Genomic DNA, 23239 nt, shown 5'->3' on the forward strand with positions numbered 1-23239 from the left:
TGTTCATTTTGATCCCTCTTTCTGGAATGTCCCCCTCCATTTTTGCCTATGGAAAGCCTACTCATCCCTCAATACCCAATGCAAGCAGCATCTCTTCAATAAAACTTTTCCTGATTCTCTTCAGTCCAAAGTGACATCTTCCTCTTCCAAACTTCCATTGCACTGTGTTCCTGTTTCCCTCAATAACTGCCACATTTTGCCTCTTAAAGAGAACCTACCATACTTGAAATAAGAAGCATAAGCAAATTGAGCTAAAGCAAGAATTATCGGAATCAGATTGAGAAAAGAAAAGTGTTTATAAACAACTATGTGGGGCAGAAGGGTAAATTATCGACATTACAACTTGTTGCATTGTGGCATCAATTTTCCAAAGATGGATTGAGGGCCTAATGTTATGAAGACATACATGTTTTGTTCCAACCAAGTATATTAGCAATACATTAATGCTACAGAAGAAAATAAGTTACAGTTCTTCCTTGAATAATGATTATTAAGAGCATTACAATGTAGCAGCTAATGTAGTGTTCTAGTTTATCATTTGTCTTTGGCTGTAATTGAGAGAATGAAATATTATATACCTACATAGGTTTAAAAACTTATTCGATTGATCAATCAATAAGCATTAATAAACTCTTTTTTATTGTACCAAGGCCAATTCACTACAACATTACTGTAAATCATTACTACATTAAGATAGCTTTATAAAGTATTTGATGAAAAGAATCACAGAATTTGAGAATTGGAATGAACCAAAGCTGCTATCTAGCCCAATCCATGTGACAAGGGTTCTTAATTTGGGACTTGAAAGAGTCCATTAGCATTTGAGGGAGTCTATGAATTTGGATGGGAAAAAAAGTCTATCTCTTTATTTTCACTAACTTTGGGTTTCCTTTGTAATTCTGTCAATTTACAAAACATGATTTTGCAGAGTCCAATAGATTTTTACCAGACTGACAAAAGGATCCATGACACAAAAAAAGGTAATCACATATTCCATAAGATGAAGCTTCTTTACAATTTCATTCACCAACTACTGGCTGAAATCCCATTATGTGCTGTCAACATAAGATATGAACATAGATAACTACAATACAAGGCAAAATGTGATGGTTGTTGAGGGAAACGGCAACACAGTAGAGTAGAAGTTTGGAAGAGGAAGGTGTCGCTTTGGACTGAAGAGAATCAGGAAAAGTTTTATTAAAAAGATGCTATTTGCATTGGGTATTGAGGGATGAGTAGGATTTCTATGGGCAAAAATGGAGGGGAACATTCCAGAAAGAGGGATCAAAATGAACAAAAATTTAGAACTGGAAAGAATGATGAATTCAGGAAAGGGCAAATATTCTAACTTAGCTGGAATATAGGATACATGTTGAGGAAACTGGAGGTTAGTGACTACTAACATGATCCTTCAGGTGATCATGAAATGATCAAAATGACTTTTAATGTCTCTTCAGAATCGTAAGACTAAGAATAATTGACTATATCAAAAGTCCTCTTCATCTGCTCTTATGGCTCCTGCACAGATCACCTATACAGACAGATAAATGTGGCAGAAGTCTCAACTGCTCTTCTGAGTTCCAGAAATGCAGTGCTGACTACTTGCCATCAGCACCTGTATGTCTCACCAGTGATTCAAACTCAATTTCTGTTAAAACTACTCCTCAACCATCATTTCGACCTTCCATCACAATCACAATGCCCTCAACTAGCTTCTTCTGACTTGCCTGTTTCTACTAATGATACCACCATTCTCCTGGTCACTTGGGTTCAACAGCCCTAGAATCAAGGTTAATTTTCCTTCTTCATCATCCCCATATCACAAGGGATACATTGCATTGGGTATTGAGGGACCTCAAGGGACCTCAAAGGTTGTCTAGCTTAACCCTTTTATGACGAAACTGAGGTCCAGAGTGATTAAATGACTTGTCCAAGGTCACATGGGTAATGAGATACAGCACAAGAATTTGAACCCTGGTCCCCTGGCTCCAAACTAAGTGCTCATTCCACTTTATTCCACTAATGATAAGTCTTGACAAGTAGGTTTAGGAGCTAGATTGTGGAGGGCATTGAATGCCAGGTTAAAGATTTTAGCTTATTCATTGGGTACTAGGGAGGTTTTTGAATTGGGACATGATCAGACACGTGCTTTGACATTTGATCATTGACACGATCAGAATTGTGCTTTATTGATCTTTTTACAGTGTGTGGGATTTTTTAGAGAAGAGTAGCTGACATAATTTGAATTGAATGATGGTAACATATTATGTCTTGTATGAACTGATGTAAAGGGAAGTGAGCAGAACCAGGAGAACAATTTATAAATAATAACAATATTGTGAAGAGAAATCAATTTTGAAAGGCCTAGAAATTCTGATCAACATATTGACCAACCCTGATTCCAAAGTACTCATGATGACACATGCTACCCACTGCCAGATAGAGAGATTCAGAGTTCAGACTGATGTATCTTTCCTTTCTTTTTCCTTTCCTATGTTTTGTATGACTACAAATATTTATAATAGGTTTTGTTTTTCTTGCTTTTTCAATGGATGGGGGAGAGGAAGAAGGAAGGGAGAGAATTAGGAACCAAAAATAAAATAAAATTAAATTAAATTAAAAAAAGAGATTATAAAGCTAGAATCAAAGTGTGTAGGGGTGATATGGGGATGAAGAAGAAGGAAAATTAACCTTGATTCTAGGGCCTTTGAACCCAAGTGACTAGGAGAATGATGGTATCATTAGTAGAAACAGGCAAGTCAGAAGAAGCTAGTTGGGGGCATTGTGATTGTGATGGAAGGTCGAGATGGTGGTTGAGGAGTAGTTTTAACAGAAATTGAGTTGGAGTCACTGGTGAGACATACAGGTGCTGATGGCAAGTAGTCAGCACTGCATTTCTGGAACTCAGAAGAGCAGTTGAGACTTCTGCCACATTTATCTGTCTGTATAGGTGATCTGTGCAGGAGCCATAAGAGCAGATGAAGAGGACTTTTGATATAGTCAATTATTCTTAGTCTTATGATTCTGAAGAGACATTAAAAGTCATTTTGATCATTTCATGATCACCTGAAGGAGCTAAGGGGACTAAGGGGGGGAAGTGAAGGGGCTTTTGGGAGGGTTTTGGGTTAGACCAAGAAAGGCTGTTCAGGCTGAGAAGCAGCGGGTGGGGTATCCAAGGTAATGCCTCTGCCTGTATTTGTGCCAGTGTCTGGCCCCTGAGCCTCTCTCAGTGGGATCTGGGTCAGTGTGCTGAAGCTGTGAGGACATTTCCATTGGGAGGGACCAGTAGCAAATCTCTCAACCCCGGCTAACCACAAGGAAGTAAGGCTCAGGTGAACCAGGAAGAATCAGGACCCACTGGACATCTTTAAATGGAAGCTGCAGGTCTACTTTTTTGGGAATATGAGAGGATTCCCGACTAGTTACAAGTCTGGCTAGATGCCCCCTCCAAGCGCTGTGATTTTGTAATTTAAGTCATCTGGTCCAACAGAAACCTGGGAATCAAAAGACTTGAATTCATTGATTTTTGAGATGAAAGGAAGCTCAGAGGTCATCTAATTTCCTCATTTTACAGATGAGGAAATTGAAGCCTAGAGAGGTAAAATTGTTTGAGAGTTACTATCCATTTGACCTTGGGAAAGCTGTTCAACCTCCCTGATCCCCAGTTTCCTCATCTGTAAAATTTAGGGATAATAATTCTCTGCTTAACACCTAGAGTTTTTAGGATCAAATAAGATACAGGATATAAAAGCGCTTTGTAATTTGTAAAGGGATTGGCAAATGTAAGTTGTTAAAATGATAGCTAACATTACCATAGCACTTTAAGATTTTGCAAAATGCTTTATGTAGTTATCTTGATTCTCACACAACTTTGTGTGTAAGTGCTATTATTATCCCCACTTTAGAGATGAGGAAACTGAGGCTGAATGAGGTAAAGTGATTGTCGAGGGCCACACAGTAAAGTGTCTGAGGCAGAATTCCAGCTTAGGTCTTCCTTGACATCAAGTCTAGTGTTCTATCCATTACACCACCTAGCTGCCTCAAGTCCTATTCCTATTTTTATTATCTTACAGATGAGAAAACTAAGAACCAGAACAGGTAAGTGATGTTCCTTCAAGGTCTCACAGATTATTAGTGAAAAAGCTGAGGATTTTTTATTACACTGTGGCATTTTAACCTCTTTACCACTTATGGTTGTCAGTTGAACAGTGAATTCAATGTGAAGGCAAAATAATAAAATGGAGAGAAAAATATAATCGAATTACATATATATATAATATAACATATGTCTTCTCATTTTATCACTACTGTTCAGGAGTGAGATGCAGTGTGACAATAGTGGATAAGGGTACTGGGCTCCAACACAGGGAGATATGAGTTCAAATACCATTTTTTAAAAAATAATATCTTATCCCTCCCCAATTACATGTAAAGACAATTTTTAATGTTTATTAAAAAAATTTTTGATTTCCAAATTTTCTCCCTCCTTACCTTTGCTCCCCCTTTCTCCTCCCTGAGACGGTAAGTAATTTGATATAGGTTATACGTGTTCAGTCATGCAGAATATATTACCATGTTAGTCATGTTGTGAAAGAAGAGATAGACCCAAAGGGGGAAAAAATGAAAAAAAAAAAAAGAAAGTGGAAAATAGTATGCTTCAGTATTTTTCAGACTCCATCAGTTGTTTTTCTGGAGGCAGATAGCGTTTTTCATCATGAGTCCTTTGGAATTGTCTTGGATTATTGTATTGCTGAGAATAGCTAAGTCATTCAGAATTGATCATCATACAGTATTACTGTTGCTGTGTACAATGTTCCCCTTGTTCTGCTTACTTTGCTTTGCATCAGTTTATGTAAATCTTTCATGTTTTTCTGAAATCAACCTGCTTATCATTTCTTATAGCACAGTAGTATTTCCACTACAATCATATACTATAATTTGTGGTGGCTGACCATTTCACAGTTGATGGACATCTCCTCAATTTCCAATTCTTTGCCACTACAAAAAGAGTTGCTGCAAATATTTTTGTTCAATTGGGTCCTTTCCCTCCCCCCCTTAAAAAAAAATCTCTTTGTATGTAGACCTGGTAGTGGTATTGCTGGATCAAAGAGTATGCACAGTTTACTAGCTTTTTGGGCATAGTTCCATATTCCTTTGCAGAGTAGTTGGAGCAGTTTACAACTCCACCAGCAGTGCATAAATGTCCCAATTTCCCCACATTCCCTTCAGCATTGATCATTTTCCTTTTCTGTCATATTAGCTAATCTGATAGATATGAGGTGGTGCCTCAGAATTGTTTTAATTTGCAGTTCTCTAATCAGTAGTGATTTAAAGCATTTACTTTTTTTAACTTTTTTATTTTTTTATTAATTTATTTTGATTTATCAATAATCACTTCCATATGCTTTTGAATTTAAAATTTTTCTCCCGCTTCCTCCCCACTACCCTCCTGAAGACGGCGCACAATCTGATATAGGCTATACATTTACATTCATATTAAACATATTTTCACATTAGTGATGCTGTAAGTAGAACTTAAAACCAATAGGAGGAACCATCAGAAAGAGGAAACAAAACTCAACAGAAGAGAAAAAAAATAACAATTCGGCTTCCATAGTTCTTTCTTTGGATGTGGATAGCATTTTCCATCACAAGGCCTCTGGAGATATCTTAGATCCTTTTATTGCCAGGAAGCGTTAAATTTATCAATATTAGTCATCACACAACATGGCTGTTATTGTTTACAGTGTTCTCTTGGTTCTGCTCACTTCACTCAGCATCAGACCATTCAAGTCTTTCCAGGTTTTTCTGAAGTCAGCCTGTTCATCATTTCTTATGGCACCATAGTATTCCATTACATTCATATACCACAACTTGCTCAGCCATTCCCCAATTGATGGGCGTCCTCTCAATTTCCAATTCTTTGCCACCACAAAAAGAGCTGCTGTGAATATTTTTGTACATGTAGGTCCTTTTCCCATTTGTGTGATCTCTTTGGGATACAGACCTAGAAGTGGTATTGCTGGGTCATAGGGTATGCACATTTTTATAGCCCTTTGGGCATAGTTTCAAATTGTAGAGCATTTTTTATGTGACTATAAGATAGCTTTGATTTCTTCATCTGAAAATTGCCTGTTCGTATCCTTTGACCATCAAATATGACTTTTGATACTTGCTAACTGTGACCAAGTCACTTAATTTCTGTGTACTTCAGTCAATTTCCTCAGTCTAATCTAAATGTCATAGGTAGATTGCAGTCTGTGTTGGTGGAGGGAGTTTTTATACCAAGGGCTTCGAGTTTAGGAATAACACATCCTTTCAACAAAATTTTCATACAAATTAATATAACATTATTTAAAATATGAATGAGGTGATGTTAGCCTGGCGTAGCCCTAAATTCTTCTGTGTGAAAGTGAATCATTAATCTTCTGTTGGTTCATGTTATAGATTTTCCTGTCTCCAGGTTCAGCTGGGGTACTTACATAAATACATTTTGGAACCAAATGGGGCTTGGCCTGGGGCAGGGCAAGGGATAAAATGATGGTATCAGGTCAACAGACAGCTGTGCTTTCTAGTTTTTGACCTTATCATGCCTCTGTTTAGTTTGAATTGCTCTCTGCAGAGATGAGTTTGTAGCTGCTGTGGCTACAAAGCAATTCTTTGGTTCTATGCTTTCAAAAACTTGAGGAGTAGAGAAATATCAAGTATGGGGATGGGAGAATGTAAGCTCCTTGAAGGCAGGGATGATTACCTTTTTTGTCTTTGTAGCCCCACCACCTAGTACTATGCTTTGCACACAGGAAGCATTTCAATATGTATTGAATTTCTTTTTTGTTTGTTTGTTTGTTTTTTTGGCTACGCAATGGGGGTAAGTGACTTGCTCAGGATCACACAGCTAGTAAGTGTTATGTGTCTGAGGTCAGATTTGAACTCAGGTCCTCCTGAATCCAGAGCTAGTGCTCTATCCATTGCGCCACCTCGTTGCCCCTATGTATTGAATTTCTTAAAGGACATTTGGGTTGGGGGGAGAGGAGTTTTCTTCTAGGCCAGACCTGCACAACTTGGCAGTAGGTAGGGGCCAAAATTAAAATAGGTTGAACTTCTTTGAGCCATAGATAGGTTTTTAGCTCACTTTTCAAGTAAAGGTATAATTAATAATTAAACTATTTTGCAAATAAACCATGTTAAAAAAAAGGACATTTCAATGCATATCAATTAATTACCCTTATTACTTAAGATTTTTATCATGAAATCACATTAATGTCAAAAAAAAATTACTTTGCTGCTCTCACTTTGTCCCTGTTAAACACCAGTAAGGATGGAAAACAATGAAAAGATACAACTCTCCTTCTCAGACTATACAGAGGCTGACGATGATTGGTTGCTGCGAATCACGTGACAAACAGGAGAGAGTGCGCAGTGGCAACCACCTACCAAGTTACATGATGGGCACAGTAGTGACTAGTGGAAGGCAGGTTAAGCAGGGCACAGACAAAGCACTTGTTACATCTTTACTTTCTTTGACATTCTCTACATTTTTTTCGGGCTCCAGGAAATCCTTTGGCAGGCTGCAAGTGGCCCAGGGCCATGGGTTGGGCAGGCCTGTTCTAGGCAGTGAGGAAGGGCATTGTGAGGAAAGAGAAGTTAGTAATACTAGTGAGAGAGGAGAAAGGAACGGAGACCACCAATTGGAGAAAAAGCCATGGGGTTTAGAGTACTGATAGAGGAAGGAGAGTAGCCTTCTGAGTTAAGAGGGCCACGTTTTCATATCATCAAGTTCATTTGGGCCATTGAGAAAAAAACCCAGTTATACACCGACATTTGAAGATATGAGGTCTCAGAAGTTAGTTATTGTACAGGTTGGTCAAAAAGGTGAAATGTTCTAATTCTACACCAAAAGAAAGTAAAGTGTTATTGGGAAATTTAAGTTATACTTCATTTGCACAACACTCACTGTTCCCTGTCATTAAAATGAATAATGGTGTAGTATATGCAGCAAGATGCCTGCAGGATATTTTTTTGTTTGAACTTAGCTTCCTTTTTAGTAGCAGTTCAGACATGTCACTAATAAATATTCGGCTTGGGAATATCAGATGGTCCCAGGGCAATATCTGAAGGAGGTTTTTAACTGAGACTTGAAGAGCTTGTCCTTCTGACCATGGGCCATTACCATTCTGTGTCGTCATTTCTAATTGAATGGGGCTTTGTTTTCTACAGAGAAAAATCTGTTATACATGCCTTATTTTACACTTTGGTTATTGTTCAGTTGATTTTTAAATGGTTCTGTATTTAGTGGCTGAAGCAAATAGCTCCATTTTGCAAAAGTGAATATTCTTGACTCAGCATGGCATAGTGGATAAAGGACTTAGAATTGGGCAGACCTGGGTTCAAATTCCTGTATCTTATATTTACTGGTTACTCTGTAACCATGGGGAAGTCATTTAATTTCTTCAAGCCTCAGACAACTCTTTAAGACCAGAGATAGCAGAGTATAGTGGTTAGGACACAGAACTTGATTTCAGTAAGACTGGGGTTCAAATCCTACGGCATATGCCTAATGAGGACACTAGCTCAGTGACCCTGGGCAAGTCACTTTACCTACTCTGTGCCTCAGTTTTTTCATGTTTAAAATGAGGGGGTTGGACTCCATGGCCTCTAAAGCCCCTTCTAGCCCTTAATCTCCAATCCTATGAGTTATAGGAGGGCTAGTATCTGGGGCAAGAGTTCCTACTTCGACAAAATCAAGGTCCTTTGCATGTTGAGGCTTTCTTTATTCATAGCCAAACTGTGGGGCAGCTAGGTGGGGTAGTGGGTAGAGTGCAGGGCCTGGAGTCAGGAAAACTCTTCTTCCTGAGTTTAAATTCAGCCTCAGGCACTTAGTAGCTGTGTGACCCTGTACAAATTGCTTAACCCTGTTTGCCTCAGTTTCCTCATTTGTAAAATGAGAAGGAAATGGCAAGAAAGCCCCAAATGGGGTCATGAAGAGTTGGAAACAACTGAACAACAACAAAGGCAAAATATAAATGTTAAAGAACTACTGGCATTTTTTTGGTGTGTTTTTAGTAAGTCTAGAACATGAATACTTCATAGTATCAATCAAGAAGCATTCATTAAATATCTGCTATGTCAGTCAGTTGATAAACATTTATTAAGCATCTTCTACGTGCTAGTCACGGCACTTAGCATTAGAGATGAAAAGAAAGGTGAAAGGCAGCCTGTGTGGTCAAAGAGGTCACAGTGTAATGGGGGAGACAGTGTGCAAACAATAATGTACAAACAAGCCACATAAAGGATAAACTGGAAGTGTTTAGCTATGTGCCAGGCATTTGCAGTTATGTTCAGATTGTCATCTAGTGATTTAAGAATAATGATTGGTAGTAAGGAAAATTGGAATATGTGCAATGAAATAACTGGTTCACATTTCTTTTATGTTGAACAGGAAAAAAACATATGTGAAGATCCCGTAACCAGTAAGGGACTATTGGAATTGAGAAGGGTTTTGAAAGTGATTTCAGCAGTGCCCAGAGCTTTGAATCCTCACATCAAGGAGTTTATACATACAACTTTGTCCTTGCAAGTGGTGCAGGTAAAAGTATAATTTGTTTGGTTGTGGGGGAGTTTAGTAGAAGTATAATTCTATTGAAATGTTTTATTATCCTCTTCCTTCTCTGTAAATTTTGTCACAGTTTTCTTAACAGTAAAAGGAGATAATAACATAACCTGCCTCCCAGGGTAGTTGTGAGGCTCAAAGGAAATAATATTTGTAAAACGCTTAGCGTAGTATCTGACACATAGTAGGCACAATATTAATGCTAGCTATTATTAAATCCAGGGGAGATCATAATCTCTCCTGTCCTGAGGAGCCTTTTAAATAGTTGGGCATTTGTTATTTAGAAAGTGGGTTTAAGTGACTGTTTTCCTTCAGGGACCTTGTCAAGAACATGGTAGATGTAAAGTAAACTGGAGGGTCCAGTGTTCTAATCCCAGATCTACAAGTAGTCACTTTATTTTAACATATACCAGTTACTTTCTCTTTCTTGATTTGTTTCTTCACCTGTAAGACCGTGATTATAAAATCAAAGATGTTATGTTAAGAATAATTAATAGCTGAAATTTCTTTGAGAAATTAGATTTGGGTTTAAATAAACATGTGAATAGTTAAAAAAATATTGATTTTCTATTTCATGAGTTAGAGGAATAAGGAAGACTCATCTTCATGAGTTCAAATCTAGCTTCAGACACTTACTTGCTATGTGACCCTGGGCAAGTCACTTAACCCTGTTTGCCTTAGTTCCACACTTGCAAAATAGCTGGAAAAGGAAATGGCAAACCGCTCTAGTATCTTTGCCAAAAAACCTAAAAAAATCAAAATGGAGTCATAAAGAGTCAGACATAACTGAAAGGAATGAACAATTCCAATTTTAAAACGAAAGCCATCTCTCACTTGCTTTAAAAGCCACACATTCATTCAAACATTTATGAAGCATCTATTATGTGCAATGCATTGTACTATCACGTCATCTCACCTCACTTCACTTCATTTCCCTGCCCTCAGTGAGTTTCTATTCTACTGAGGGGATACAACATATGTACAAATAATTATAGTAGAAAAAAAAATAGAAGGGGCAACAAGAGACCCAACCTTGGTGAGATAATAGGTACACATGCAAGGAAGTGAGTAGAGACATAAATGATTCACCTCACCTTACTTCACTTCACTTCACTTCCGCAGAGGTGTGGGCAGCTAGATGGCACAGTGCATCGTCTACCAGCCTTGGAGTCTGGAGGACCTGAGTTCAAATCTGGTTTCAGGCATCTACTACCTGTGTGACCCTGGGCAAGTCACTTAACCTTGTTTGCCTCAATTTCCTCATCTGTAAAATGAACTGGAGAAGGAAATGGCAAACCACTCCAGTATGGGTCATGAAGGTTGGACACGCCTGAACAACAACAAATTGTGCAAGAAGAGTATCTGTCATATTTAAATTGAATGTGTTTTTCCCCAAATTAGAGGAAATGTGCTGTTTTTTCTTTTGCACTAGTCATTTTCTTTAATTTAGAGAGCTAAAATCACTACAACTAGATTTATCTTAGAAATAGCACATGTCTTTCCTGTGAAACATCATACTGTTTCTGTGAAAAACTATTACTAATCCTTGGAAATGAAAAAACAAAAACAAAACAGAATATTGAAGGAACTCAGGGTGACTTTGTACACATTTCTGTGCTCATGTCTCTGAGCAGAGATTGTGAAATCAAATGGTGATGGTTTACATCAGTCTAGCAGGACTGTTGCCCCTATAAAGAATTACCCACAGGAACAAAATCATGGAATCACAATTTGAGGAAAGACTACAGATCTGGAGTTTCACATAAACCTTGTTGGAGGGCAATAAAATCATAAACTTTCTCTTTCCAATCTAATCCAATAAACATTTATTAAGTACCTAGTATGTGCTAGATACTGTGCTAAGCATTGGGGATGCAATAAAAAAAACACTCCTTGCCCTCAAGGAGCTTATAATTAAATGGAGGCGGGCAAGACAGCACACAAAAGGAAGCAGGAGAGGTGGCGTGGAGGGCTGGGGGGAAGTACCCTGATCTTGTTAGCTTAAAACCTAACTTAGGTGAATCTAAGTTTCTACTCTTGATAAAGAAAGGCATTGGGAGGAGTTTGGTACTCCATTCTCCAGCCTTCCACTGTGAGGGGAGATGAGGCTGAGGAAGGTGGTATCAGTCAAACTTTAAGTTATTATCATGGTGATGAGTTTAGGGGTGAGGGAAATCTTGTTTCCTGGAGTTGAAACCTCCCGCCGCCCCCCCCCCCCCCCCCCCCCCCCCCGCAGAGCAGCAGATGCAGGGTAGTTCCTTTCCGATGTTTACTTTAGTCTCTCGCACTTAATATCTGCTCTAGTGCTCCTCAGATTCTGTCCCACAGGTGGAACCTTTACTTTAAACAGACCGGTTTTGAAGTTCTCCTGCTAGGAGCTGAGTTCTCTGATCTTACAGGACTGTGGTTCAGGAGAGCATCTGTGTCTGCTGCTGTGACTGTTAACTCTCAAATTGCAAGAATAGCAGACAGTGAAAAGCAAATTTAGCTCAGTACTTTTCCCTCTCCTAAAATTTAGTATTTTGCCTATATTATGCTTGGATAGAATGATTATATATGAGCCAGCAGTGTAATAGGCTTTCCCCCCTCCATTCTTTTTAAATAAGTTGTTTGTTATAACCTTAACATTAATAGTGCCAAAACAATTAAACTTAGCTATTTGTATTATCAAAATCAGCACATAAAATTTCCCTAGTGACAGCTACTCCCTCTGTGTCCCCTTCAAGGTTTTTCTGTTTGTACATTTGTCTGTCCCCTGGACCATTTTTGTTTTGTGTAATTGTAGTTGATATACACTGTCTTCTTCTGTTTTGCATTTTTTGCGTTTTGTATTTTTAAATTTTTTTTGATGCATTTAATTTTTTAGAATTCTTATTGTTTTTGCTTAGAAGCTATGCTTTTTTTTTTTTTTTTTTTTTAAAAGACTGGATCTTCCTATTTGGCTATCAGGCTGGAAGTGGATTTGAGACCATTACTGTTTAGCATGGGAGCTTTGACATGCTCTGTTTCCAACCTGAACCAGTTCACTCTTCCTTAGGCAACCTGGTGTCCCCTAACCCTCAATCCTAGTGGCTTGCCATGTTAATGCCAAAATCAATGTGTATACCTGATTGGTTTAGCCCACTATTTCTCAGAATACCTAAAATCAAGAGACAGATGAAAGCTGGGAATTACAGGCATGTGCTACCACCTCCAGCCATATTTTTTTCCTTTTCTTTTTGTTAATTCTTCACTTATTTTCAAGGTGGCTCTTAGATAGTTGAAGAATATGGTTGCTAGACCTTCTTTATCTACTAAACAAAAACTTATTTTTTTTTTTTTGGTTTTAAACAAACTTAACATAACTTTCTGAGAATGCTGAGCTATGTCTCATTCTAGCTAGTCCTTGAAGAGAACTTCAGTAAAAATGGAGGCAGCATCAGTATCCTCAAAATCAGTGTTGGGGTGGGGAGGAGAATATTTACTATTTTAAATAGTTGCTCTTCTCTTGTTCAAGTTGATTTTTTTTAAAAATAGAAGAAGAGGGGCAGCTAGGTGGCACAGTGGATAGAGCACCAGCCCTGGAGTCAGGAGGACCTGAGTTCAAATCCTTTATATTGATCAGGGAAAAAAAAATTCATACATGAAGATCTCATAACCAAGAAGGGACTATTGAATTTAAGTAAGGTTTTGAAAGTGATTTCAGTGGATCCCAGAGGTTTGCATCCTCACATCAAGGAATTATACTTACTAGATATGTGACCCTGAGCAATTCACTTAACTCCAGTAGCCTCCAAAAAAAGAAAAAAAGAGGAGGAGGAAGTAGGAAGAAGAAGGGCCAGGTAATGAAGTGCTTTAAATGCCAAATTGGGAAATTTGGAGACACTGAAGCTCAATGATCAAAAAGGAAGGGAAGTGGTGACAGGGTCAACCCTACACTGTAGAAAAATGACCTTGGTAACTGATTGAAGAACCAATGGAAATAGACTTGAGTCATAGAGATCAACTAGGTTTGTGGCTGTATGAGTGAAGGAAAAAGGATGTATATGAGTGATGTGAAGATAGAAACAATAAGACACAGCAGAGGATTGGATATGTGGAGTTGAGAATGAGGGCTAGAGGATGACACCGAGGTTTCAAGCCTGCATTTCTAGGAGGGTGGTGGTGTAATCAGCAGTAAGTAAATCTAGAAAAAAGGAGATTTTAGAGGCAAGGTAATGAGTTCTGTTTTGGACATAATGAGTTGGAGATGCCTGGCAGGACATCCAGTTGGAAATTTCTAAGAAGCAGGTGGTGCAGGACTGTGACTCAGTAGAGAGAACAGAACTTGATACATACAATTTATTATCAGCGTAGAGATGATAATTGAACCCACGAGAGTTGATAAGATCACCAAGTGAGTAATCCCGTGAAATGAGATAAGGGACCAGGACAGAGCCTTGGAGGACACCTATGCTTAGTCAGTGTGTCCTGGGTGAAACAACCAGCAAGGGAGACAGAAATAGCAATAAAGACATGATAGGAGGACAACCAGGAGATAGTAGTGCCATGAAAATCCGGAATGGAGAAAATATTCAGGAAGAGAAGGTGATCTAGAGCGCCAACAAGTTATGAAGACCGATAATTGAGAAAAGGCCATTAGATTTGTCAGTTAAGAGCTCTCTGATAACTTCGGAGAGCATAGTTTCAGGGGAATGATGGTTTGGGAAGTCAGCTTGCAGAAGGTTTTGAATGGAATAAGAGAAGAATAAAGGGGAGGTACCAAGTGTAGACTGATTTCCCAAGGAGTTTAACCTGAAGGGGAGGAGAATATGGAACAATAGCTATTGGAGATGGTAGGATAAAGTGATTTTTTTTAAGATACAGAAATAAATGGGCATATTTGTAGGTAGTAAGGAAAGAGTGAGTGCGTATGTGTGTGTGTGTGTAGATAGCAAGGAAGGAGTGTGTATATTTATATGTATACATACATATATCTATATGTATATCTACAAAGAGAGGGAGAGAGAGAAAAGGGGAGAGAGAGAGAGAGAGAGAGAGAGAGAGTGGGAATGCTAGTGGAGACAATTTGCTGGGGAAGTCAGGAGAAGATTAGATCAATGGCTCGTGTAGAAGAGATGATGGCGAGGAGAATAGCCATTTCTTTATTACCTCTTTGTCTAAGACCAGAATGAAGGAGAAAATAGTAGGGAAAGATGTTTGAATAATGTGAGGTGGTAAGGGGAAGAGAAGGGGACCTCAGTGAGTGGTCTCATTTTTTTTGGAGGATGAAGTATAAGTTAAGTTTTTTAGCTGAGAGGGTGGTTGGACAGTGGCTGGATCAGCTGCTTTGGAGAGTGGAATAGTGAATCACTTAGGGAAGAATAGAATGCTTGCTTTGCTACAGTAAGAACTCAGTTGAGATTAGGTAACATAAATTTGTAGTGGACACAGTCAGCCCAGTTTTGTGATTTTCTCTAGTTTTATTCAGCAGCATGTGAATAGTGATAAAGGAAGTGAAGGAGTAATCTAGGGTGGGTGGACGTTTGCAAGGCCTGATCAGCTGTATTGTACTGGAACAAGGGAATTAAGAGCAGAGGATAGAGTGGAATTGAGTTGGTTCATCAAAGAGTTAAGTGTAGCTGGTGCAGTGTTAATTGTTTGGGAAAGGATCAAGAAGTGGAGTAAATGGAGATAAGGATAAAGAACAGGGTTAGTAGAATAGTAAGGGACAGCTAGATGGGCACAGTGGATAGAATGCCGGTCCTAAAGTCAGGAAACCTCATCTTTCTGAGTTCAAATCTGGGCTCAGATGCTTATTAGTTATATGATCCTGGGCAAGTCACTTAACCCTGTTTGCCTCAATTTTCTCATCTGTAAAATGAGCTGGAGAAGGAAACGGCAAACCACTCCAGTATCTTTGCCTAGAAAACCTCAAAAGGGGTCACAAAAGGTCAGACAGGACTGAAATGACTCAACAATAACGAAAGGTAGTAACGCATAAGGAAAGATGGAATAATAAAAGATTCTGAGTGAAGGAATTGGTCATGGTTGAGGAGACTAAGGAACAGGATTTCTGGTTGTTTGAGGGAACATCAACAAGTATATAGAAGTCCCCAAGTACAAAAGGGCAAGTGTTAGAGTGGAGAAGACTTTGAAACCAAGAACTGAGTTCCTTGTGAAAGGGGGGAGAATGACCCAGGCCTGGTAGATAACTTGCCCCTATGATCTGGACTAGATGATACATCTGCACATAGTGAACCTCACAGAATGACGCAAGGGTGAGTAAGGCAGCAGGAATGAGTGAGTGCAGCAGGAATGTTGGCATGTGACTACAGGCAGCAAAGAGCCAGCTCTCCTTCCAGGATGAGTGTAAGGGAAAGGGGGAGGAGAGGAGTGATAGAGAAGATGGGCAGGAATGCAGGATTGAGGAAAACTAGGTGTTTACTGAGTGCAGGAAAATGAAAAAAGCATGAGAAGAAAGGTTCTAAGATGAAGGGAAGTTTGTTAATGGTAGAGCAGGAATTTCAGACAGCACAATGCATAGGGCCAGCAGACTTGGATGGGGACCTGGAAACAGTAGACTTGAGCTGGATAGACATTGGGGAATGTGGGAACAGTGGGAAGCAGTTGTAGGAAAGGGTGCTGTTTTTCACTTATGGCTGATGGGCTTTTGCCTAGCTGGGACTGGAAGAGTAAGAGTGGAATTTTGCTAGTTTTAGGGACAATAGTACCTTTTGCCTAGGGCTTACACTCCTTGTTGTTTAGTCGGTTTTTTAGTTTTGTCTAACTCTTCCTTAACGCCATTTGGAATTTTCTGGACAAAGATTTGCCATTTCCTTCTCCAGTTCATTTTATAGATGAGGAAATTTGAGGCAAATGGGGGTTAAGTGACTTGCCCAAGGTCACGCTTTCTATCTTTCATGAGTACTGAGGGTATATCAGTCTCTTTCAAGTGTTAATGAGGAACCTAAGCTTATCTTTAGTGAAAATGAGGTCCTGGCAGTTTTGAGTCTTGGGCCACCCTGTTGAGGTGAAGGGCAGTTGTTGGAGGCTCTGGTCCTGGAGAGGAGGAGTGTGGTGTCTGAGGCCTAGGTGGTGGGTTGGGTGGTCTTGGGTTGGGTCCCGTCAGGAAACCTGGACTTTGTCCTAGTTAAGAGTGGTAATAAAATAACAATAATAGCAATAACAAAAAGGAACAATAAAATATATTTTAAAAAATAAGTCTTCCAACTCCTAATTCCAACAACTGATTGATGACTTTTTAATGCCATGAAATTGTGCTTTGATTTTGTAACCATTTAATTATTTTCCTTTGGTGAGGGTGGGTAAGTAGGGGACAAGCATTTATTAAAGATGTATTTTGTGCTAAGTATTGTGTAAAGTGCTTTACAGATATTATTTCATTTGATCCTTACAATAACCCTGTGAGGTAGTTTATCATAATCTCCTTTTACAATTGAGGAAACTGAGACAGAGGTTAAGTGACTTGCCCAGGGTCACACAATTAGTAAGCCTATTAGGCTGGATTTGAACTCAAGTCATTCTGACTGCAGGCTCAGTGATCTATCCACTGAGACATCTACCTTCCTCAAAATAAGAAGTGGAACACAGAATTATTGGCTTTGTATAGAGAATGTTGAATTTTAAACATTATTATCTGAAAATTTATCTATAATTTTTGGTACACAATGTTTTCAAGGTAGAAACAGTATGATAAATATTGCTAATGGAAAGGTTTTCACATTAACTGCATGTAGGCCTTTTGTAGCTATATTTTTTTAAAAAATTTTTTATTAATTTATTTTGATTTATCAACAATCACTTCCATATGCTTTTGAGTTTAAAATTTTTCTCCCCCTTCCTCCCCACCACCCTCCCCAAGATGGCGCACAATCTGATATAGGTTATACATATACATTCCTATTAAACATGTTTTCACCTTAGTGATGTTGTAAATAAAAATTAGAACCAAGAGGAGGAACCACCAGAAAGAGGAAACAAAACTCAACAGAAGAGATTAAAAAAATAGCAATTCAACTTCCATAGTTCTTTCTTTGGATGTGGATAGCATTTTCCATTATGAGGCCTTTGGAGGTGTCTTAGATCCTTGTATTGCTGGGAAGGGTTAAGTTTGTCGATATTAGTCATCACACAATGTGGCTGTTATTGTGTACAATGTTCTCTTGGTTCTGCTCACTTCACTCAGCGTCAGACCACACAAGTTTTTCCAGGTTTTTCTGAAATCAGCCTCTTCATCATTTCTTGTAGCACAGTAGTATTCCGTTACATTCATATACCACAACTTGCTCAGCCATTCCCCAATTGATGGGCATCCTCTCAATTTCCAATTCTTTGCCACCACAAAAGAGCTGCTATGAATATTTTTGTACATGTAGGTCCTTTTCCCATTTGTATGATCTTTTTGGGATATAGCCCTAGAAGTGCTATTGCTGGGTCAAAGGGTATGCACATTTTTATAGCCCTTTGGGCATAGGTCCAAATTGCTCTCCAAAATGGTTGGATCATTTCACAACTCCACCAACAATGCAGTAGTGTTCCAGTTTTTCCACATCTTCGCCAACATTGATTATTTTCCTGTTTTGTCATGTTGGCCAATGTGATAGGTGTGATGTGGTACCTCAGAGTTGTTTTGATTTGCATTCTCTAATCAATAGTGACTCAGAGCATTTTTTCATGTGACTATAGATGACTTTAATTTCTTCATCTGAGAACTGCCTGTTCATATCCTTTGACCATTTATCAATTGGGGAATGACTTGTATTTTTATAGATTTGACTTAATTCTCTATGTATTTTAGAAAAGAGGCCCTTATCAGAGAGACTGGTGGTAAAAATTGTTTCCCAGTTTTCTACCTTCCCTTTTGTAGCTTTAAAATTAGAATTCTTGTGTGATAAGACATGGCTTGAAACAATTGTTAATAATGTAACATTTTCCTTTTTTAAATTATATAACTGAATGTTTATTGATGCAGGAAATAAAAAACATGTAATTTTCAGATGTGAAATTTGAATAAGTTGCTTTACATGTGGAAAAAACTAAAACAAAATCTTTAGGAGAAAGAACTACACATGTCCAACTCTGGTATTGTCTAGAAACTAGACAATAGATTAGTGAAATAGATTAAATCGTAATGAGCTAGAACTAGATACATAATCTGATGTTTGACAGACTCTGGATTCTGGAACTCTAGGGAGAGTATTCTTTATTCAATAAAATCTGTGAAAATTCTATAGCACTTTGGCAGAGACAGGGAGCAGATCAGCAATACACTGTTCACTGTAATGCAAATAGTGATCTAAATATTGAAAACAAACCCCAGAACATCTACATGTATGAGATCATAGCTCTTTTGAAGTTCTGATATGTGGTTTCCTTTCCATGTTGTAATACTTGTACTTTTCAATGGAAAATATAATTTATTTTAAAGAAATGAGAAAAAAATTCAGAGAAATGAGAAAAAAAATGAGAATTAAAATTTTGCTTTGTTGTTGCTGTTGTTGAGTCATTTCAGTCATGTGTGACTTTTTGTGACCCTGTTTGGAGTTTTCTTGGCAGATTCTGGAGTGGTTCTTCATTTCCTTCTTCAGCTCATTTGACAGATGAGGAAACTGAGGCCAACAGGGTTAAGTGACTTGCCCAGGTTCACACAGCTAATAAGTGTCTGAGGTCGGATTTGAACTCAGGAAGATGAATCTTCAGGCCCAGTGCCACATAGCTGTCCCAAAATTCCTTGGTCTTCAAAACAGCAACTTTGTATAGCCCATTCCTCTTGAGAGTATACATAATTTAATTGGTATGATGCCATAGGCTATTAATTGGAAAGCTTCATTTTCCTTTTGGTCACTATGAATCTGTATCCATCAATAATGATCAACTATTACCTTCATGAGAGCAGAGGGCATTTTTATGTGAACTTTTAAAAACTTCCTCTAGTTCTTAGCATAGTACTTAGAACTTAGTAGGTGCTTAATAATTGTTGGATTGCATTTGAATATTTAAAACCAGTTAGTCTTTACTTAGTATCTTTTTTTGTAAATAACCACTAGCTTCCATATATTTTTTTCATATGTTTTTATAAAATGGAAAATTAAGCTTCCCGCCTATGGACCTTCATCATAGAATCATAGTTTTAAAGCCAGAAAGGATCTTAGAACCCCTTTAACTCAACCCTTTCATTTTATATTTGAAGACATTGGGGCCCAAAGAGATTTGGTGACTTGCCCAAGTCATACAGATAGTAAAATGGTAGAAGTAGGATTTTAGGCCAGATCCTCTGACTTCAGGAACCTTGCTCTTTCCGTAGTACCATGGGGCCCCATTATAAAGGGTGCCATTCACACTTGACACTTCATCTGTATCAATGACTTAATACTGGCTGTCTTCCATGCCTCGAATGTACTCCTTGTTATCTCTGTTTCTTGGAATCATAGGACCGTAGGATCATAGTTCTGTGGTTTGAAGGGACCTCAAAGGCTGTCTTGTCCAATGCCCTCATTTTATAATTGAGGAAACCGAGGCAGAGGGAAATTCAGTGACTTGCTGAGGTTCACACAAGTAGTAAACCCCAGAGGTGGGATTTGAAACCCAGGTCTTTAGACTCTTAAGCCACATCTTCTACATGAAGCAATTCTGGATTCTCCTGGTTCCTAATACCCTCCCTCCCAATGTTTCCTTGTTATGTTTTGTATATATTTGTTTTGTATATATTCTGTACTTATTTATATGTATGTTATCTACCCTAATGGAATATGAGCTGCTTGAGGGCCAGGACTATTTAATATTTGTCTTTGTATCCTTAACACTTAGATGTCACAGCACCTGGCACATAGTAGGTGCTCAAGAAATGCTTATTACTTTTTTGATTGATATATACAAAACTGGTATTTGAGAAGCATCAGTATTCTATGTGAACCAAAGTTCATTGTTATTGGTGGAGGGATTGTCATGGAGACAGGTGCCTGTCATCTTTATGGAAAGGTCCCTTCTTCAGAGTGTAAATGGGGCACTGGAGAAAAGCACTGTGGTTGGGTTAAGGGATGGAAGTCTTTGTCATTAGACCATCTGTTCTTTGGACTATCTGAACACCTTGTGTCTTGGAGACTCCTATTAATCTACCGCCTTCTATTAATGCTGTGCTTGTATGGATAAAGAATGCACATTGAGTATTACTCTAGGGAAGGCCATACCTGTGCATTGATATAAATCTTGAATAAGTAGTGTTACTTCCAGTAACAGTGATGAACCCACACAGCCATATAGTTCCTTAAGCATGAAACATCAGCATGTGCCCTAACAGAATGATGTGAAGGTCAGCTGGTTCTGAAGTCCAGACCTGAGGCTCCTGAGTGCTGCTAGCTCTAGTTTGCTTGGTGCTCTACCAAATCCACCTTTTCTTCTTAATGCTAAGTGCCTTCCTCCTGTTAATTATTTCCAATATATCTTGAATATATCTTGTGTGTATGTTTCCCACATTTGGACTGTGAGCTCCTTCAGAGCAGGGACTGTCTATTTGTTGTCTTTCTTTGTATCCCTAGAGCTTAGCACAGTGCCTGGCACATAGGCATATATGTATATGTGTGCACACATTCATACATATGTATGTGTATACCTATCTGTCTCTATCACTGCATAAATGCTTGTTGACTGACTACTGCACCTGCTGATAACTATCTTCTATTTACATTGTTATATGTCTTGTATGTACATAATGGTTTCCATGACATCTCCCTCATTAGAATGTGCGCTCCTTGAAGGGAGGGACCATTGTTGTTGTTGTTATTGTTGTTGTTGTTTTCGTTTTCTCCCTTCTTTGCCTCTTTGGTGCTTAGCACAGTGCCTGGCGTATGGTAAACACATAATGTTGTTCAGTTGTTTTTTGGTTGTGTCTGACTCTTCATGATCCCATTTGGGATTTTCTTGGCAAAGATACTAGAGTGGTTTGCCATTTCCTTCTCAGGCTCATTTTACAGATGAACTGAGGCAAACAGGATAAAGTGATTTATCCAGGGTCACACAGCTAGTAAGTGTCTGAGGCCAGATTTGAGTTTGGGAAGGAGTCTAGGCCCAACACTCTATCCACTGAACCACCTAGCTGCACATAAACACGTAATACATTCTTGCTAACTGACAGACTTTACAACAAGTGAGCTTTTCGTAGGCAGTGGTAATGGGATTCACACCTTCTAACTCGAAAGCATTGCTGTAACCCCTGGAAGTGTCCCTCATATATCTAGACACTTTATACAAAGAAACTTTATTAGAAACATTTAAAAATAAAATACATAGACACTGATGCTAGTTTAAAAATATTTTCAATTCAACTTTCTCCACAGAGTGATGATGGTGCAGCTGACAGTCTCAAAGGGGTGCCAACAGTTCCCAGGCTATCTTTGGAGGTATTGATCACACAGCTGGATATGACACTTGAGAAAATTCGAGCGGCTAATTGTAACGTAAGTCTTTCCTTTTTGGACTATGAAGCAATTAACTTGTACTACATTTTTCATCAGGCCAATTCCCATATCTGCCTGCTCTGGGGTTAGAGGCAATCCCTTTCTGACTTCAAAGAGCAGAGCGCGTAGACAATGTCTCCCTCCACCATATGGTGCCTGCCTGGTTATGTGACTGATGTCTACAGTGGGCCCTCTCTGTTTGCTTTTTCTACCAAGAAGTTATTCCTCTGAAGTAATGAGAAATCCAAACTACTGTTAGGAATTTTCTCATTTGTGAGGAGATGAAGCTATACCTTCTTTCCTGGTTTTTTTTTTTTAAACTAAATTTTCCCTCTGATGTGGTTATAGAATAGAAGTTATATTACCTCTGTATCTTCATCCAACAGATATTTTATTAAATACCTGCTGTATACAGAGGAGTGTTCTAGGTACTGGAGGAGATCCAAAGTTTAGATAAGACTCCATTCCTGCGCTCTTGAAACTTATAGTCTAGTAAGGGAATAAGACAAGCATGTGAAGTATGTGAAATATGTTCTGTGATTACATCAGCCTGGGAATGGCATGTGCGGTAATTTTTTTCCACCAATGCAAATAGCAACTCATCATTGATTTAGTGGATAAGTCCTAGGGAGTTGTCAGACACACATAAGAATTAAGTCACTTTTCCAGGGTCATATGATTTGGACCCAGGTTTTCTATGTTCAAGCCCATCTCTCTATCTACTATGCCCCACTAACTGTAAAACAGAAACATAGATAACTGTGATTGCATACAGGTACAATGGAAATAACTCTGGTTCTGGAATCAGAAGATCTGAGTTCAGATTCTGCCTTTCTTGCTTGTGACACTTGTGAATCACTATGCCTGCTGGGCTTCAGTTTCATCATCCATAAAAGGAGGGCATTGGATTAGATGGCCTCGAGGTCTTTTCTAACCTCAGCTCTATAGCTGTGATCCTATGAGTTAGGTTGGAATTTGTGTACATCATCATACCATGAGAATGTAAGAGAGGGAGGAATGTAAGAATAAAATACCATCTATTGCCTAAGGAAAGAGGCTGTTCACAACACAGAGCCTCAGAGAAAGCTTCGTGTAGGAGGTGGCATTTGAGTTGGACTTTAAAGGATAGGTAGGAATGCATCAGGTGAATTGGGGGAAGGGAGAACTTTTCAGACAGGAAATCCCATGAGCAAAG

At 38.7% G+C, this 23239-nt stretch overlaps 1 protein-coding gene across 6 annotated transcripts in view; it reads left to right on the forward strand.

The window, feature by feature from the left end:
* Positions 1 to 23239, forward strand: part of DZIP3 (DAZ interacting zinc finger protein 3) — a 116063-nt gene that overhangs the window by 9468 nt on the left and 83356 nt on the right. For all 6 annotated transcript variants that reach the window (XR_003569538.1, XM_027867046.1, XM_027867055.1 and 3 more), the window contains exons 3-4: positions 9440 to 9586; positions 21925 to 22044. Coding sequence is in view for 5 of the 6 variants with exons in the window: in XM_027867046.1 (XP_027722847.1) it covers positions 9440 to 9586; positions 21925 to 22044 (267 nt within the window). In the remaining variant the exon portion in view is untranslated. The remainder of the gene's footprint in view (positions 1 to 9439; positions 9587 to 21924; positions 22045 to 23239) is intronic.

Source organism: Vombatus ursinus, unplaced genomic scaffold, assembly GCF_900497805.2.
Source record: "Vombatus ursinus unplaced genomic scaffold, bare-nosed wombat genome assembly UNPS02001419.1, whole genome shotgun sequence".
NCBI classification, from domain to species: domain Eukaryota; kingdom Metazoa; phylum Chordata; class Mammalia; order Diprotodontia; family Vombatidae; genus Vombatus; species Vombatus ursinus.